Below are 19,085 nucleotides of genomic sequence, written 5' to 3'. Positions count from 1 at the left end.
TGAAATCAACCAAATATAGAGTGTATTACCAAAAGCCAGATCAATAATATGCCAATTGGTCCTTGAATCCTGGCCTGCGTGCCCTTGTCATTAACCCACAAAGACCGGCTACTCCCCCCCCTGCCCACCCCCCCCACCCCCGCTCCTAACAGCATGGTGTTTTTTTTAAATCACTTTCCATCTTCCCTTTTCCTCCAGCACCAAGACTTACCATTTACCCCTTCTTTTGGTTCACAACCCTAAAACACGGATTTTGAAAGTTCTACCTCCAACTTCCCCCAGGTCCCACTCACTCTGCACATATCACATTGAGCATCCCTAAAACAGTCACCCGCAGGCTAGAAGCCCAGTGCTCCACACCCGGACTCCAGTCTCTCGGCCCTAGCAAGCCCTACCACGCCTTTCACCTCTGACACTTCCCTTACAAAGCATCTCAGAGGTCACTGGTCTAAAGCCTGTGTGAATCCTCACCAACCCCATGGGAGCTGTGAAAGTTCTTCACATTAATCTGAAGCTGCCCCATTGCAAAACCTTGAACACCAGCCCTAGCTCTGCCTCCAACACCCTCTTCCCCAGTGACATAGAAGAATGCTGGTACCTCTCCCAGGTAAACAGGTCTGCTATACTCTCCACACAACTCCCAACATGCCTATAAAATGGCTACACTCTGGATAATCAGTAGCTGCCTGGCTGGGCCCAGGCTTCCCACTCACACCAGCAGGTTCCACTCTTCTCCCAGAGGCCCAGAGAAAAGCAACTTTACTCCAAACAATTCAAGGTGGCGAGTACCGGCTCTCGTGGTAGGCCTAGCACTGGGACTATTAAGTGGCAGAACTACAGGAAAGCCATGCTTTGTACACTTGCGGTCTCTTCTGATGGCTTCATCCCCTTTCAGCACTCACCACCACGCCACATAGACAATAACACACACAGGCGTGCGCACACTACTGCGACTATCATGGTAGCCACTGTTGAAAGCACATTCTGGGCCACGTCCTGTTCTCTGAAGGGGCAGGCATCAGTCCTAGCACTGGCCTTCGTGGGGCCATAACTCACCTTCTGCTATTGTAAAAACCCTCAAAATAAGGCCCAGTTACAGGAACAAGGTAAGGATTCCTAAACCAGAGAACTGGGCTGAGACTCAGCATGGAGAGTTGAGTATGGAAAGAGAACTACTTCCTGCCACCCAATGTGCTGAGCCTTGAATGTTCTTCAGAATGGAGATCACTGACAAAAGTTAACAACTTGGAATTTAGCTAACCTCCAGAGAAAATTTTTTATTGAAAACACAGACACACACACACAATTATGAAATTAAGAAAACCATTCCTTAAGCGTGTAAGACAGGTTTCTTTTTATTAAGTTTTCCTAAACTTGTCTCATGTTCACTGAATGTTTTTCTTTGTGTAAGAATGTAACCTGGAGCTTTAACAAACCAATTTAGACAATGCAACCTGGATAAATGTTTGTCTGCACACAAGTCATCAACTGTTACTCTCTGGTCTGGTCTCCATGTAAATTCAATTGGTCTGCAAGCCTGTCTAAACAGAGAGCAAGAAGACCACATCATCTTAATTCTAGTTTAAACCTCAAATTCAACCCCATCCCAAGTCCCACACCCTCCCCACACACAAAGAAAATTTTTAGAAGAAATGGCCATTAAGGACTGAGTCAAGTTGCATAAGCATTGGCTTAATCCTGCAGCCAGCACTGCAAAGTAGCTCCTGGCCTCACAGCAGGCCAGCTGAACTCTTGAAGCTGGACAGGTAGAGAATGGACAAAGGATGTTCTAAGAACAGGGCCAAGTCCTGGTGCTGTGAGGCTTCCATGCATGCTTACACACCAACATAAATACACTTCCACCTTCCTCCTCTAAGCAACGTTTCTGTACAGCACTTTAGAGCTTATAACAGTCTGAATTTTTTAGTGCAGAGATGGACAGAAACTCATTCTAAATATGCAAGGTATACTCTTATTTCTAACAACATAAGTCAAAAGTAACAGAGAAGCACTCTGTTATACAGATTAACAATTATTACAAAGGTCCAAAATGTAACCAACAAAGCTTGTAACAGTTTCTAGGGCAAGGACCGGCTCTGGGCTCTAATATACTACAGGTTTCCCTTCGAGTTCCCCAAATGCCTCACTCCTATCAACACCGCCCAAAGCACTGCCACAGGGAATGCTTTGGTGCTCCTGACGGTGACTGCAGAGCAAGAATGAGGCACTGCTGAAGTCAGGCACCACACTTTTTTAACACTAACTTCAGACTCATCCAGTACAATCCAGTGCATCTTAGTTTTTTGTACAGTCTGTCAGCCGTTTAACACATACACATTGGCAGATTCATGACAGATGTTAACGCTTAACACATAAGTGACTGTGAATGAGCCAAAAAAGAACTTAACTCTTGTCCTAAGACTTCACGCTATACCTCAAATTTACACAGAATATCTCTCACCTGAACAAGCAGGCCAGGATACAAATCTTTATACCATAATTAACAAGAATCAATCCCTCAGTTAAATTTACCATGCCTATATCCAACAATACATCTACCCAATTCTAACTTTCTGAAGAGAAAATTATTTAGACTTTGATGCTTGGGATATTAATGAACATACTTTCAGAAATATACATTCTCAGGAAGAACCTCCAGGTTTAAAATCCTCAGTTAACAACCTGCTCCAGGTGAAAGGGTCTATTTCCCCAAGAGCAACACACGGCATTTGTAATGGGAACCCCTTTTATCTGGGAAAGATGGGAAGATGGCAGGGGGCGGGGGGGGGGAGAGTCCCATGGGAGCGGAGTGACATGTGAAGCTCAGAGCACACCTTTGCTGTTCTACGTTAATCTATGCCATGCTCTAGCCCTCAGAAACAGAGGGAGATCCCTCCCCCATCCCCACACCAGGCGGGGAGCCTTTGTGGCAACCTCCACAGCAGAATTTTTAAGCACAATTAAGAGTTCCTGTCATTTATGTCATAACAAAAAGTTTGCTTGATAGCTAGGTATAGCCTGTGCTATAGCTCAACTTTCTAAAACAAACTTCTCTTTGTATAAGCATGATTAAACATAAAAGGAGTGAAGCATAAGCTCAGTAAGACTAACTGGGCTTCTAAATAGTACCGTTATGAAAAAGATACAATGCACTTCATTTCTGTATCTAACTATTTAGAAGTCAAAATGCTCCATACATTACTGATATCCCCTCCCCCTCAAGTCCCCTAAAAACTGACTAAGAAATCTCCAGTATTTAATTGCTCTAGTTGATATTTAGAACAAAGTTGACAACTTAAAGCTTTATAATAGTCTGTTTTAATATAAACAACTGTTGGAATCAATCAATGTCCATTTCAGGAAGCTTCTTGTCTGAATCCGAAGGCACAGCCGTGTCTGTACCCTGCTCAGCAGCCTGAGGGCCCGGGTTGTCTCCTTGTCCATCCACTGGTCCATTCTGCTCTGCATTTTTTTGCTCCTCTTTTGGAGGTTCCACTTTGGGTTTGGGCTTTGAAATTATAGGGCTGCAGATACTCGTCAGCTCCTAGAACAACAGGAGAGAAAACAGTGGTTTTTGTAATTTTACATAGAATACTAAAATCCAAGTCCACCCTCTCTTATCCTATCCCCAAGATGTAAGCAAAGATGGAGTAATGAAATTCTCTATTAATAATACCAATACTGACTAGAAAAAACTATTAAATCTTTAAAATCATGAATTACTTTAATTTTAGCTTCAATCTCTTTTGCCTTGACAACTGGATCCATGGTCAGACTCTGCTTGTTCTGCAGATTCAGCTTGTTATTCATCCACTCCATGGCCTCATTCATGCTTTTTTCCACCTTCAGCATGTCAGCAGCATCCAAATGATCATACTGGTCCTCCTATAACCAGAAGCCAACCAGACAAGCATCAAAGAATAATACTGTCCCTACTCAAATACTGCCTAATTCTTCAGCATCTTCCAAAAAGTTACAATCTTTCCGAAAATGAAGCCCATCTAGCCTCACAAGCTATACATTCAACTCCCTAAAAGTTCAATAAAGGAAAGTAACCTTAATTTTTAAAACAGAGAAAATGCATTTCAAGGTCAAAAGGAATACACAAGGTACAATTAAAAGGTTTCAGCAGTATAAACAACACATGCTTTACACAAAATCTTATAAATATAATTTTGCAAATAAATAAATATAATTTTACAATGCAAAAAAAGGCCATGTCATTAGATATGAGACTGGAGGTTTAGGCATCGAAGTTAAGAAACAAAATAAGTATGAATACAGTTTTTTTAAAGAATCCTTTCAGAAGTAAAATTTTAAAATTCATCTTTTTAGAAAGCTTAGTTTATTATATTTAAGTTTCTTACATGCAGATGACACCACCCTTATGGCAGAAAGTGAAGAAGAACCAAAGGGCCTCTTGATGAAAGTGAAAGAGGCGAGTGAAAAAGTTGGCTTAAAGCTCAAAACTCACAAAACTAAGATCATGGCATCCGGTCCCATCACTTCATGGCAAATAGATGGGGAAACAGTGGTTGACTTTATTTTGGGGGGCTCTAAAATAACTGCAGATGGTGACTGCAGCCATGAAATTAAAAGACATTTACTCCTTGGAAGAAAAGTTATGACCAACCTAGACAGCATATTAAAAAGCAAAGGCATTACTTGGCCAACAAAGGTCCATCTAGTCAAGGCTATGGTTTTTCTAGTAGTCATGTATGGATGTGAGAATTGGACTATAAAGAAAGCTGAGTGCCAAAGAATTGATGCTTTTGAACGGTGGTGCTGGAGAAGACTCTTGAGAGTTCCTTGGACTGCAAGGCGATCCAAGCAGTCCATCCTAAAGGAGATTAGTCCTGGGTGTTCACTGCAAGGACTGACGTTGAAGCTGAAACGCCAATACTTTGGCCACCTGATGCAAACTGCTGACTCATTTGAAAAGACCCTGATGCTGGAAAGATTGAGGGCAGGATGAGAAGGGGACGATGGAGGATGAGATGGTTGGATGGCATCACCAACTCAATGGACATGAGTTTGGGTAGGCTCTGGGAGCTGGTGATGGACAGGGAGGTCTGGCGTGCTACAGTTCATGGGGTCGCAAAGAGTTGGACACGACTGAGCAACTGAACTGAACTGAACACTGACAATACATCAAGAACCTAAAGTATAAAAGCAGAATTAACCAAACTATTAACCAAAGTCTGGGAGCAACCCAGACCACAGGCCAAATTCCAGCTCCCCCAAGAGTAACCTGGGTAAGGATTAAACCACCTATTTCATAAACGTACTGTGTAGACTTAATGGTATAATATATTTTGGAGTATCATATAGTACTCAAGAAAATGATACACACAAAGTTTATTGTTGAAACAGTCCTACAAACTAAATTATTTGTCTAATGTGTTCTAAGACCAGACTAGAGCAAGTTAAGTCACTAATGAAACATTTCATAACAAGAAAAGGAAACTGAGTAATACTGCTCAATTACTGAGTCTCCTTACTAAAGAGAAGCAGCAAATCCCAGTTCTTAATAAGGTTAAATAAAATATTATACGTCATTAACATCCAAAAAGAAAACAATGTTATTAAATAACAGAAAAAACTGCTACGAAAATGTCTCAGAACTCTACCAAAACATTAGTAGGGAAGAGGGAAAAAAAAGAAAAGATACCTTGTTTTTGAAAGAGCTGATTACTTTCATATATTGTTGGATTTGTTTCCCTAGTTCGTCAAATAATTTTGGTCTTTCTTCAGATTCCTGGAATCGCATCTTAATAGGCTGACCTAGATTCTTATCAGAAGAGAGAATATACAAATTCTTCACAGGGGAGTTTAAACTAACAAAAGCAGTATTTTTCTACTAAGATTGACTATGAATTAAAATTCATTTAATCTCTGTGTTCTATATATAAGAAGTTGAATATTTTTCCCCAGACCGTTGAAACAGTATCCTCAGGCTTCATTAGAATATATCAATTCTGTTCCATGTGGAGCCACTTCAACTTGTCACCTGAACCCTAGTTCTCAAAATACATTGGGGAGACAACCAAAAATGAGATGCCTCCTGACAGTGATATAAAACACTGTACAGGAAGTACACTTGCCAAAAATATTTACATCTGTATCTTACAAAGCTTCCAGCTCTAACCATAAATTTACCAATAAGATAAAACACCACAGGGGTGAAAAGGAGTAAAATATAGACTGGGAATAAATTCTCCAGGACAAATGATTCAGTTTTTTCATCAACTAAGTAAAGAAAGAGAAACTGATGGAAGGAGAACTACGGATACAGATTTAAGAGATATATCAACACAATGTATGGGCCCTATTTGGATCCTGAGTCAAAGAAGCTAAAAATAATTTATGAAACAACTGGAACCTCAAAACTGGCTGAACACATGGTGATATTAATAGCAATGTTAAGGAATTTTTATACATGTGATAATGGTACAGCATAAGGTTATATTTTCTTTTAAATACACATTGATATATTCTGGGGTTAAATATAACCTAAGAGACTTGCTTAAAAATAACTGGAAGTGGAAAGGAGCAGAAATGGACCAAAACTGGATATAAGCTGACAATAGCTGAAGCTATTATTCTGTCTCTTTCCATGTGTTAAACAGGTCCCATTAAAAAAAAAGTAAATAAAAAAACTCAATGAGCAGGATCTCACTGGAGACTCTTAACATTCTTGCCAGAATGACAGGAAACTGCATGTGCTTACTGTCCCTGAGCAATTTCATTCCAAAGGTTAGTCAACAATGGAAAATAGTTTAGCAAGAAACTAAGTAACCAGAAAAATGGAAAAAGTTCTTGTGTACTTGCATCTTTTTCCAAACAAGAGGCCTCAACTTTTTAAATAATTCTTCGGACTTTTAACTCTGAAGTGTAACTCACTTCTTTACATACAAAACCAGTCACTTCTGCTCTATTGAGAATCGAAGCTGTATATACACAGCCCTGCTCCAACTGCACTGCCACTGCCTGTTAGAGGACAGGAATACAGCCTGTTAGTCTGTCAGGTTCTTGACGTTAAGAACACACTCAAGCTCCAATTCAGTCAAACATTTTATGTCTGAACTCAATTTTCAGAAAAATTGTTTTGTTATCATCAACTTAAAAAAAAAACAGTGAAACTAAGTGATAAAAAGTACAGCTTTTCAATCACTTTCAACCTGTCTTCATTTAACATGAAAATTACAATTTTGAGGTATTCTCCATGCAAAGTACAACATTTCGCTTTCAAGAATCACTTACTTTTAATTCAGCCAATTTATCCACGTAAACTTGCTTTGGCTGGTCTTCTCCATCCTCATACAACCAATTTTCAGTATCTTCTAGTTTCAAGGTAAAATTGTTACGGTCCTAAAGATGAAGGAAACAATGCAATTAAGTCAATCAAAAATTAGTTGATTCAGGAATAAAGAAAGTCACAATGATACATCTGGATTTTCTTTAAAACATGAGGTAGTTGGGAGATGGGGATATAGGAATCAGGACTGACACAATCTTATTTTGCTTTATAGGTACAAGGGGGCTTATTACATTATTTTCTCCACTGTAGGAGACATTTGGATATGTTTGAAAATTTCAGAATTAAAAAGTACATTTAAAAATAAGTGAGTTAACAGTAAATAACACTGTATTGAAAGCTACTAAGAGAATAAATCTTAAAAGTTCTCATCACAAGAAAAAAATCAAGTATGTGTAGTGATAGATGTTTAGACTTCTGATGGTAATCATTTCACAACGTATATAAACGTCTAATCGTTATGCTGCACATCTGAAACAACTAAAATGATATGTCAATTATACCTAAATCTTTTTCTAACAAGTGAGTTAAAATAAGCATCAGGAGAAAAGTGAGCTTTTTTTTTTTTTAAAGAAAAATCCTAGGTAAATTATAGCATGCAAGTGTATCAAAAAGTGACACACCAAAAAAAAGTGATGCACAAAGACTAACCTTTAGGAAACACTCCACCAATACTACATAAAAAAAAACAATATAAAACTGCCCCCCCAAAAAAATATTTTTAATCATTTTACTGTATACCTACAGATGCAAACATCACTTGTAAGTACATTTAAGGATCCTCCCAGAAGACACAAAATGAGCAGACACACGGCGGCACATACTTACATCTTCACTCACAAACTTCTCATATTCACCACTCAGCTTGTCTCTCATTTCGTACACATATTCTTCTACTGCATTCTTAGCATCATTCCTCTCTTTCTCTAGTTTATCCTGCATGATCATCTTACCCTGTGAACAGTAGTCAGACATTCAAAAAACTGAGACAATTTCCTCTTAACCATTAAGTAATATAGTAATAAAAGTTAAGAGAAGCCTTCTTTCCAAAATCCTTTTAGTTCTGCAAATCATCCGAGAAAAGAGCTGGAAGCATCAGTCCTCAGTAAATTATGATGATCAAGTAAGAGTTTCATGGGTATGCTTAGGAAAAAAAGAGCAACAGAAGAAATAGCAAGATGTGGAAACTCAAAAGTAAAAATAAGGAAAATGCTAAGACAAGAACTAAAACAAACTATTAGCTCACTGTCACAAGGTGGGTATAACCTGCTTGTATTACATACCCAGGAAAAATAAAAATTATTCATATAGTATAGATGCTAAAGGTTCTATAAAACTATTCTAAGACCCAATGTACCTATCATAAGAAACCTCAAAGACAACAATTAACTGAATAATTGTGCCCCAAGGTCCCAAACACTGCATCACTCACCATAACCAGAGTTACATACTGACTGGTAACAGGGAAAGAAACTAATAAACAGAACATTAAGGCTACTCTTGAGTTCTCCCACTGATCGACTTCCCTGACCCTGGCCTCAAACATCCCAATCTCTAGTGAACAACCAACTCACACACCCCAAAACATGAATGATACCTCCCCGAAATGTTAAAAGATTTTGTAAGAGAGTTTTTAGCAACAGACGTATCAGCATAAAACAATTTTGATGATGTATCTTGGGATCTATTAAACTTGTCCTCCAATACCCCAAAACGTTCAATTGTTCCCAAGCCCCACACAATGCATAAAGGTCACCAGACACAACATTTGAACACTATGGTCACATTACTGTTCTAGCTTATTGCTCTAGCAGACTTAAAATAACCACCTCATTTTCAATGTATAAGTTGAGCATCTCTCTGTCTATCTGCCATAAGAGCTGATTCTCAATTGGCAGGTCCACAGTACTGGTCTTCACTTTTGCCTTCTTGGCCTGAGGTGGTTGGTCCATCTTTTTGTCTTTTGATCCAGCTTGAGAGGTCTAAAATAAGAGAAATCATTAAGTACACACATACAGACTCCAGCTTCCAAATAGGTCATGTTTCAAAGGTTGGTTTTGCTTTTTTACTAACTTAAGTTTGTTTTCTTGTAATATCTGCAAAGTCAGAAATATATGAATAGTCAAATCCATAGAGATAAAAAGTAATGGTGGTTCCCAGAGGATGGGGGAAGAACGAATAGAAGAAATGAATTTTGGTTAGACAGATGAAAGAAGTTTTGGAAACTGATTGTATCACAGTGTGATTATACTTAATACTACTGATTTGTACACACATATACACTTATATACATACATACACACACCCACAAAAACAAACTCCCATAACCCCACCATCAACATACCATTACAATTAAATATTCTCTAATTGTCTTCCACTCTTATCTAAACATACAAACGTGCATAGGAAATTAGTAGGGAGAGGGTAATGAAATTTTTAAGGATCAGAAATACAGCAATAAGATGACTTCCAGAGTATCTATACCTATTTCAATTCTCACAAGGAGTAAGAAAGCCCATTTCGCTGTACCCTGGCCACAAAGAGGAATTCATTTGCTGTGATCTATTATTTTCATTGGGGCAATAACCTTTTCTTATACATTTATAAGGCATATTTACTCCTCCAAATTGCCTAGTCATATTTCATTCACCATTCTCTTGGGATCTTTGTGATTTTTTTACCCCCAGTGATTGACTCTTCTAGATTTTTTCTAATCTTTTATTAGTCTATGCAAGCTTTTATTTTTTAACCCATCCATCTTTCCCTTTGTGATTCCTTTCACTGCTTTCATGCTTTCAAAGCTCCTGCTGATTCACAGATTAGAAAAATATTCATTCCAGCTTTTTTTTTCAATATTTATTTCTTTTTGGCTGAGCTGGGCCTTCATGGCTGCTACACACAGCCTGTCTCTAGTTGTGGTGCAAGGGCTTCTCATTGAGGTGCTCCTCTTATTACAGAGCAGCAAGCTCAGCAGTTGTGGTGCACAGGCTTCTGTGTGATCTGTGGCATATGGAATCCTCTTGGACCAGGGGTCAAACCCATGTCTGCACTGGCAGATTTTTAGCCACTGGACCATCAGGGAAGTCCCATTCCAGCTGTTTTTAATTCTTCATCTGTAACTTTCAAATAATCTGGAATATAATGTTCTCTATGACATGAGGCAAGATTTCAAAGTCATTTCCCCACCTCCTGTCCAAATCTTACGTCAGAGCTGAAATTTATGTTATCATTTGTATTTTATTTCCTTTAAAAACAATACTATAAAAGGTGTCAGTTCCCAAGCCACCTCACAAAAGGAACCTAAATAACTCCATGAAACTTCCCACACCTCTAAGGCCTGATGGGGGGAGGAGGAAAGGTCAGGCCCACCTCATTCCTTTCTCCTCCCCCACCTTCAAGAACAAAGTAAAATAGGTATTTCTCTCCCCCACTGCTGCCCCCAACCCAGGCAACAACAGGTCTTCACCTCCGAAAAGGCCTACAAGACACTAAACATCTGTGAGCATGATTTCCTCTGTCCATTATTTTCTCTTTTTACAATTATTTGCAAAGTTAAATTAATTAAAGTTTGTTAACCGACATGAAAATGGGTACCAGACTTGAGCTTCCTAAAGGCTCTGCCAAACTTTTTTAAATGCCACAATCAGAAATACCTTAGGAGGTGAGATTATACCCTTCAATGTCATAAATAATTTGTAAGAAAAGCTGTTTTCAATGCTGATGCCAAAATTTAAACATGAAAACTGAAAAGTTAAAGAACAGGTTGTAATGCACCCAAAAATGTTACACATTCATTTCAATATTATTTACAAACTGTATGTCAATATATTATTATTTAGAACAGTATTTCAAGGTAAAGATAAGTTTCAGAAGAGTTGACAAAATTCAAAAAAATCATGTTTCACTATTAGCAAAGAGTAAGTTATGGGTAAGATGACTATTAGTAACAGCAATTCAGAAACCAGCATGAACCAATCACTAGTCAAACTAGGACTTCTGAGTGCTTTCTTCCTACATGCCATCCAGACTAAAGTTCAAAGACCATCTTGCCAAACACAATTTCCAAACACACTACAAAATCTTGCTTTAAGACTTCAAATATACTGGCAGAGAGGGGATTAGCAGCATAGTCTCATGAGTGGGACTGATGGGTGCTGCACAACCTTAGCCAAGTTTACAAGGTCTTTTATTTCCCATGGACTTCCCGAGGACCCCAAGGCTCACTGCTAACAGATTCACACTGCTTGAGACAGACATTTCAACAATAATACAGTCCTGTAATCTCAAGCAAATGATTTGAAATTTTCTCCTTTCGATTTCTTTTGTATTAGGCTACGTATCAAAAGATTGGGCCATTATAAATTACCTGGAAAACTACAATAGTAAATAGTAAGACTCTGAAACTACACTGACATGACAGAGCTACAAGATCTGCAGAAATCTAGTTTTATCACGGTGGGAAATAAAGTCCACCACATAGCTCTCAATTTCACCCCACTGCACTGAGAGCTTTTGGTCTGAAAGGAACTTAAAAGCTTCAAGGCCTAAGCGAATTTATATTATGTTAAACACTTCAATTTTCAATATTAAAATACTGATTGGTAAGGCCTTGCCCAAGGATTTTCCAGTTGAATATTTATTTAAAAAAAGAAAATCACAATATTCAGACCATTCTTAAATGGGACAATCGGTCTCATGTAAAACTGGTGTAAATCAAAAGAGCATCTCAGAATTTGAGGCAGAGGGACGTAAAGCTTCAAATTTAGAGATCAGTTTTCTGGCTTCTTGGAAACTAAAGCAGAAAGTTGTTACTTTTTTTATGAAAGGCTTTTAAGTATTGTGGAGTTGATATTATTGAGTTTTATCTCTATGCAAGGCAGAACTGAAGACCTCTGTATTCTCTCTCTTCCTGATACACAGTGTTATAAACAGCTCTTTAGGGGAATGTTACATTGATCTCTTAAATTATAAAGACTACAACATGTCAAAATTATGAGAACTGATATAACTTTGCCTTTAAGAGTACTAGAGTGGAACTTGTCATACATTATTTAAGGAAGACTTGGAGTGTTTCATTAATGTTTACAATTTTAATATTTCTAAAGGCTGTTAAGGCAGCCTGAATATGATAAGGCAGCAACCTGATATGTGCTGAAAGCCAAACTTTTAGATTAGGGGGATTTTTTAAACAAAAAACTATTCTAAATAAATTCTATTTCAACACCAAAAAAAAAAAGGACTGTTCAAAGAAATGAAGATTTCTAATCCCCTTCTGAGATATAATATGTCAGGTCAAAACCATGTATGTAAAAAGACAGCAAATCACACTGTAAAATACAATTTATACCTCCATTTCTTCAGACTCCACCCTATTTTCTGCTGGTGTCTGCTGCTGTTGCTCTTCAACATGTGGCTCCTCCTGGTCCACTTGCATCTTCTGAAAAACAGGTCACATCGAATTCTGAAACTAGGAAAATACTAGCGAAAGACTAAAGCAACTTTCACGACACAGTGGCAAAATCACAGGATATGGAATTCCTGATAATTACCAGCAATCAGACAAACCAGACTCTAATTCCAGCTATGACATATATGTTATACTTAGAACACAGAAGTTTTCCTCTCTGGATCTCAGTTACTACATCTGTGCAACGGAGATAACATTTGCCTGCCCTTATATAAACAAGAGTGGTTACAGAACTCCATTATAAAGCCACAGCAGTACTCAGAAGTACATAGTGCGGCAATATTTAACACAATAAAATCTGAAGAGAACATGAGTTTCTCCTTGCTTCCTCATGAACACATTTCTCTCCTTACAGTAGTTTTTAAAATCAGACATTTCATCCTCAAAAGTACAACCACTGTATGCATTAGGGAAGTGGACACCTTGAAAATTCTGTTAGAAGTGCTTAAAAGAACAAAGCCTGCCAATAATAAAGATGTCTGTAGAGACCTTGAATCACACTAGCTTTCAATGCCTACGGCGTATTATAATAGCCTCAGAGGTTTTTAAAACCAACACCTACCTGGGCTGTAGCCCAGACCAACTTTAACAAAATCTGTGGGGATGAGACCTGAACATCAGTTCATGCAGTTTTATAAAGCCTTGATTTTTACACACAGTAAGGACAAGGCCCAGTGCATGACTTCAACAGATGAGTGTGAATTCTATGCTACCTATGGAAATAATCAACTGAAACCAGCATTCTCCAGTAATCACAAAAGAATCAAGAATAACTCAAATTAACAAGCGCATGGTCTAAAGGAGGAAGCCAACTATGTCCCATTTCTATACAAATTCCATATAAGACTTCGTGCTAGTTCACACATGATGGGCTATGCATGCAAACCTACTCTCAGCAGCTCTGTCACCCTATTTGCTAGAATTTCTAGACAAGTGTCACCTCTGAGCCATTATAAATGGCCTAAAATGGTATAAAATTATCTAGATTACCTCTTCCTCCTTTGCATTCTGATCTGTTTCCATCGGTTCCTCATTTTCCTCAAACTTGTGCACTTCCACTAGAGAGGCACTGGACACACTGAAAATGCCATGGACATTCACTCGAACCTTGACTTTCACTTTTGAACTGGAGCCATCAGACTGAGGAGTGACTTTCTGAACTGAGAACTGAGCTAAGGACGTATGAAACACAAAAGAGAACACGTAACCTAAGAGGATGAATTCAAACACAAATATATGCCCATACTGCCAGGTTATGTCCATTTCTCAGTGAAAGGTCAGCAGCACGATACTTCAAATAAGCAAACTGGGCACTCTTAGAATCTTAATACATCATCAGATTTCTCCTTCTTCTTTCACATATAACCAAACTTTTAATCATCTTCTCCCAATTAAGAACTCAAGTATCTCCTAACTCTTCAAACATGTCCTTCCCTCCAGTCCCTTATCCCAATTCATCTTTATATGCTGCTGCTGCTGCTGCTAAGTCGCTTCAGAGTAAATTCCTAGAACAGATTGGTCACATTTTCATCTACTGAAAACCCCAAAGATTCCATATTGTCACTTATTAAGAAACTGCCATTTCTAGATTCAGTTACTATACTAGCGTTTTGCTCATGTTTTTAATGTCATAAAACTCTGTAAACTATTAATTATCATGTTTATTTCTGTTTTACAAGTGAGGAAAACGCAGTAGGTTAACTTTCTAAGCTTCTAAGTGCCATTCAGGATGTTCCTAATACTTTACGCATGTATAGTTCTGTAATTATCATTAACTCTAGATTCTCTCTCCTCAACTGTTATTATTTCCAGATACTAAGTTTCTCATAGTCAATAAACAATGAAGACAACATGGTTCCATAGCCTATGACTGATTATCACAATCTGCTAATAATTTTTCTGTGTACACCTAACTCTATGTTAGGGTCAGAATTGAATACTTTCAGTAACCAGCATCACAGTATGCACAAAGTATAACAATAAATAATGTGCATTAACCAAGAACTACAGCCCAGGGAATTCCTTGGTGGTCCAATGGTCAGGACTCCATCATGCTTTCACTGCCAAGGGCACAGGTTTGATTCCTGGTCAGGGAACTAGGAACTCATAAGCCACATGGTGCAGCCAAAAAATTTTTTAACTGATTAAAATTAATTTTAAAAATCTTATTAAAAAAAAAGAACTTCGGTCCACAGGAGGAGATCCAATTAAATAATGACCATCCTGCTGGTTCTGAACCTGATAATAAAACTGAAAGGTTTTTTTGTACATGTGATTTAAAGTATTCAAATTTCAGTATATTATATTCACTTTGCTATTCCCATTCTGAAAGGTTTTTTTGTGCATGTGATTTAAAATACTCACATTTCCGTATACGATACTTGCTTTGCTATTCCCATTCTCCCAAGTACACAATTTTCTTAATTCCCAACTCTTTACTTACCTATAGCAGGATCTGGATAAGGCAAATCTTGAGGAGAGCTATAATAAGCCTCAAGAGTGAAAGGTTCCTTTCTATAAAATGTGAGTACTTTAGAGAAAGGAGCAGCATGATTTTTTGAAAAGACTTCACAGTCACTGAATGGAGGAAAAAAGACAAACACAAATTTAAGACATTTCTAACACTTTTACCCAGGTATTCTAGTTTTGTAATTATTGTACAACTCTAGTTACTCTTCTCAACTGGCATCATTTCTAGTTCATAAGAGTTTCCAAGAAAAACAAAAAATGTAAGTGTGTTTATGTACAGTATCAGTTTTAAACACACACACACACACTTCGACATATGAAAGTAAAAGTTAAAGTGAAGTCGTGTCCGACTCTTCGCGACCCTGGGGACTGCAGCCTGTCAGGCTCCTCCGCCCATGGGATTCTCCAGGAAAGAACACTGGAGTGGGTTGCCATTTCCTTCTCCAGGGGATCTTCCCAACCCAGGGATCAAGCACAGGTCTCCTGCACTGCAGGCAGACTCTTTACCGTCTGAGCCACCAGGGCACATAAAAGGCACCAATTATTTCAGCAGGATCAAATAAACAAAATTAATAAGGACACAAACTTATTCTGATGAGTAAAGTAAATAATCACTTTGCTTCATGCACTATAACATAAGAGATTTGTGTAAGCTGAAACAGAGTATTTACCAAGACTTAACTTGTTAAGTACAAAAATCATTTAAAAAATTACCTTGACCCTTCTTCAGCTGGAGAATTCCATCTCAGAGATATTGAATATGGCACTACATCAGTGATAGAAAATTCTCTGACTTTGAAAGCAGGCGATAAGATTGCACACTAGAATAAGAATTTTTAAAAACTCCATTTGTCAAATAGGCTTATGAACTATGTAAGACCTATAAGAAAAATGACTTCAGAAGAGCATCTACTTACATTAATAATTTAGCAGTATCTAAATAAGTGGTGACGACTCTTTGTGACCCCATAGACTGTAGCCTACCAGGCCCCTCTGTCCATGGGAATTTCCAGGCACGAGTACTGGAGTGGCTTGCCATTTCCTTCTCCAGGGGATCTTCCCAACCCAGGGCTTAGACCCAGGTCTCCCACATTCCAGACAGACGCTTTACCATCTGAGCCACCAGGGAAGTCCAAATAAGCGGTGAAGTCACTCAGTCGTGTTCGACTCTTTGTTATCCCGTGGACTGTAGCCCACCAAGCTCCTCCATCCATGGGATTCTCCAGGCAAGAATTCTGGAGTAGATTGCCATTTCCTTCTCCAAGGGATCTTCCCAACCCAGGGATCGAACCCAGGTCTCCCGCACTGCAAGCAGACACTAACCTCTGAGCTACCAGGGAATGTTAACACAGACACACTGAAATCATACTCACAGAAAACTAGTCAATCTCATCACACTAGGACCACAGCCTTGTCTAACTCAATGAAACTAAGCCATGCCCGAGGGGCCACTTAAGACAGGCGGGTCATGGTGGAGAGGTCTGACACAACGTGGTCCACTGGAAAAGGGAATGGCAAACCACTTCAGTATTCTTGCCTTGAGAACCCCATGAACAGTATGAAAAGGCAAAAAGATAGAACACTGAATGATGAACTAACTCCTCAGGTCGGTAGGTGCCCAATATGCTACTGGAGATCAGTGGTGAAATAACTCTAGAAAGAATGAAGAGATGGAGCCAAAGCAAAAACAATACCCAGTTGTGGATGTGACTGGTGACAGAAGCAAGATCCGATGCTGTAAAGAGCAATATTGCATAGGAACCTGGAATGTCAGGTCCATGAATCAAAGCAAATTGGAAGTGGTCAAACAGGAGATGGCAAGAGTGAACGTTGACATTCTAGGAATCAGCGAACTAAAATAGACTGGAATAGGTGAATTTAACTCAGATGATCATTGTATCTACTACTGCGGGCAGGAATCCCTCACAAGAAATGGAGTAGCCATCATGGTCAACAAAAGAGTTCGAAATGCAGTACTTGGATGCAACCTCAAAAACGACAGAATGATCTCTGTTCGTTTCCAGGGCAAACCATTCAATATCACAGTAATCCAAGCCTATGCCCCAACCAGTAACACTGAAGAAGCTGAAGTTGAATGGTTCTATGAAGACCTACAAGACCTTTTAGAACTAACACCCAAAAAAGATGTCCTTTTCATTATAAGGGACTGGAATGCAAAAGTAGGAAGTCAAGAAACATCTGGAGTAACAGGCAAATTTGGCCTTGGGATACAGAACGAAGCAGGGCAAAGGCTAATAGAGTTTTGCCAAGAAAATGCACTGGTCATAGCAAACACCCTCTTCCAACAACACAAGAGAAGACTCTACACATGGACATCACCAGATGGTCAACACTGAAATCAGATTGATTATATTCTTTGCAGCCAAAGATGGAGAAGCTCTATACAGTCAACAAAAACAAGACCAGGAGCTCACTGTGGCTCAGATCATGAACTCCTTATTGCTAAATTCAGACTGAAATTGAAGAAAGTAGGGAAAACCACTAGACCATATTCAGGTATGACCTAAATCAAATCCCTTATGATTATACAGTGGAAGTGAGAAACAGATTTAAGGGACTAGATCTGATAGATAGGCTGCCTGATGAACTATGGACTGAGGTTCGTGACACTGTACAGGAGACAGGGATCAAGACCATCCCCATGGAAAAGAAATGCAAAAAAGCAAAATGGCTGTATGGGGAGGCCTTACAAATAGCTGTGAAAAGAAAAGAAGCGAAAAGCAAAGGAGAAAAGGAAAGATAAAAGCATCTGAATGCAGAGTTCCAAAGAATAGCAAGGAGAGATAAGAAAGCCTTCCTCAGCGATCAATGCAAAGACAGAGGAAAACAACATATTGGGAAAGACTAGAGATGGGTCCCTGAGGGTCGGACACGACTGAGCGACTTCACTTTCACTTTTCACTTTCATGCATTGGAGAAGGAAATGGCAACCCACTCCAGTGTTCTTGCCTGGAGAATCCCAGGGACGGGGGAGCCTGGTGGGCTGCCATCTATGGGGTCGCACAGAGTCAGACACGACTGAAGTGACTTAGCAGTAGAGATCTCTTCAAGAAAATTAGAGATACCAAGGGAACATTTCATGCAAAGATGGGCTCGATAAAGGACAGAAATGGTATGGACCTAACAGAAGCAGAAGATATTAAGAAGAGGTGGCAAGAATACACAGAAGAACTGTACAAAAAAGATCTTCACAACCCAGAAAATCACGATGGTGTGATCACTCACCTAGAGCCAGACATCCTGGAATGTGAAGTCAAGTGGGCCTTGGAAAGCATCACTACAAACAAAGCTAGTGGAGGTGATGAATTCCAGTTGAGCTATTTCAAATCCTGAAAGATGAGGCTGTGAAAGTGCTGCACTCAATATGCCAGCACATTTGGAAAACTCAGCAGTGGCCACCGGACTGGAAAAGGTCCGTTTTCATTCCAATCCCAAAGAAAGGAAATGCCAAAGAATGCTCAAACTACCACACAATTGCACTCATCTCACACGCTAGTAAAGTAATGCTCAAAATTCTCCAAGCCAGGCTTCAGCAATATGTGAACCGTGAACTTCCAGATGTTCAAACTGGTTTTAGAAAAGGCAGAGGAACCAGAGATCTAATTGCCAACATCAGCTAGATCATGGAAAAAGCAAGCGAGTTCCAGAAAAACATCTATTTCTGCTTTATTGACTATGCCAAAGCCTTTGACTGTGTGGATCACAATAAACTGTGGAAAATTCTGAAAGAGATGGGAATACCAGACCACCCAACCTGCCTCTTGAGAAATCTGTATGCAGGTCAGGAAGCAACAGTTAGAACTGGACATG

The 19,085-nt window shown here is 39.0% G+C and overlaps 1 protein-coding gene across 1 annotated transcript in view; it reads right to left on the bottom strand.

The window, feature by feature from the left end:
• Positions 1–1,330: 1,330 nt before the first annotated feature.
• HSPA4 (heat shock protein family A (Hsp70) member 4) overlaps positions 1,331–19,085 on the bottom strand; it is a 54,166-nt gene continuing 36,411 nt past the window's right edge. The window contains exons 10-19 of the mRNA XM_055553642.1: positions 15,969–16,075; positions 15,229–15,362; positions 13,776–13,957; positions 12,666–12,755; positions 9,148–9,300; positions 8,147–8,272; positions 7,264–7,371; positions 5,672–5,791; positions 3,724–3,885; positions 1,331–3,544 (exon numbers count right to left, since the gene is read on the bottom strand). Of these exons, the coding sequence (XP_055409617.1) occupies positions 3,341–3,544; positions 3,724–3,885; positions 5,672–5,791; positions 7,264–7,371; positions 8,147–8,272; positions 9,148–9,300; positions 12,666–12,755; positions 13,776–13,957; positions 15,229–15,362; positions 15,969–16,075 (1,386 nt within the window). The 3' untranslated portion in view covers positions 1,331–3,340. The remainder of the gene's footprint in view (positions 3,545–3,723; positions 3,886–5,671; positions 5,792–7,263; positions 7,372–8,146; positions 8,273–9,147; positions 9,301–12,665; positions 12,756–13,775; positions 13,958–15,228; positions 15,363–15,968; positions 16,076–19,085) is intronic.

Source organism: Bubalus kerabau, chromosome 1 (assembly GCF_029407905.1).
Source record: "Bubalus kerabau isolate K-KA32 ecotype Philippines breed swamp buffalo chromosome 1, PCC_UOA_SB_1v2, whole genome shotgun sequence".
NCBI lineage: Eukaryota > Metazoa > Chordata > Mammalia > Artiodactyla > Bovidae > Bubalus > Bubalus kerabau.
This window is presented reverse-complemented; position numbering and strand designations above follow the sequence as displayed.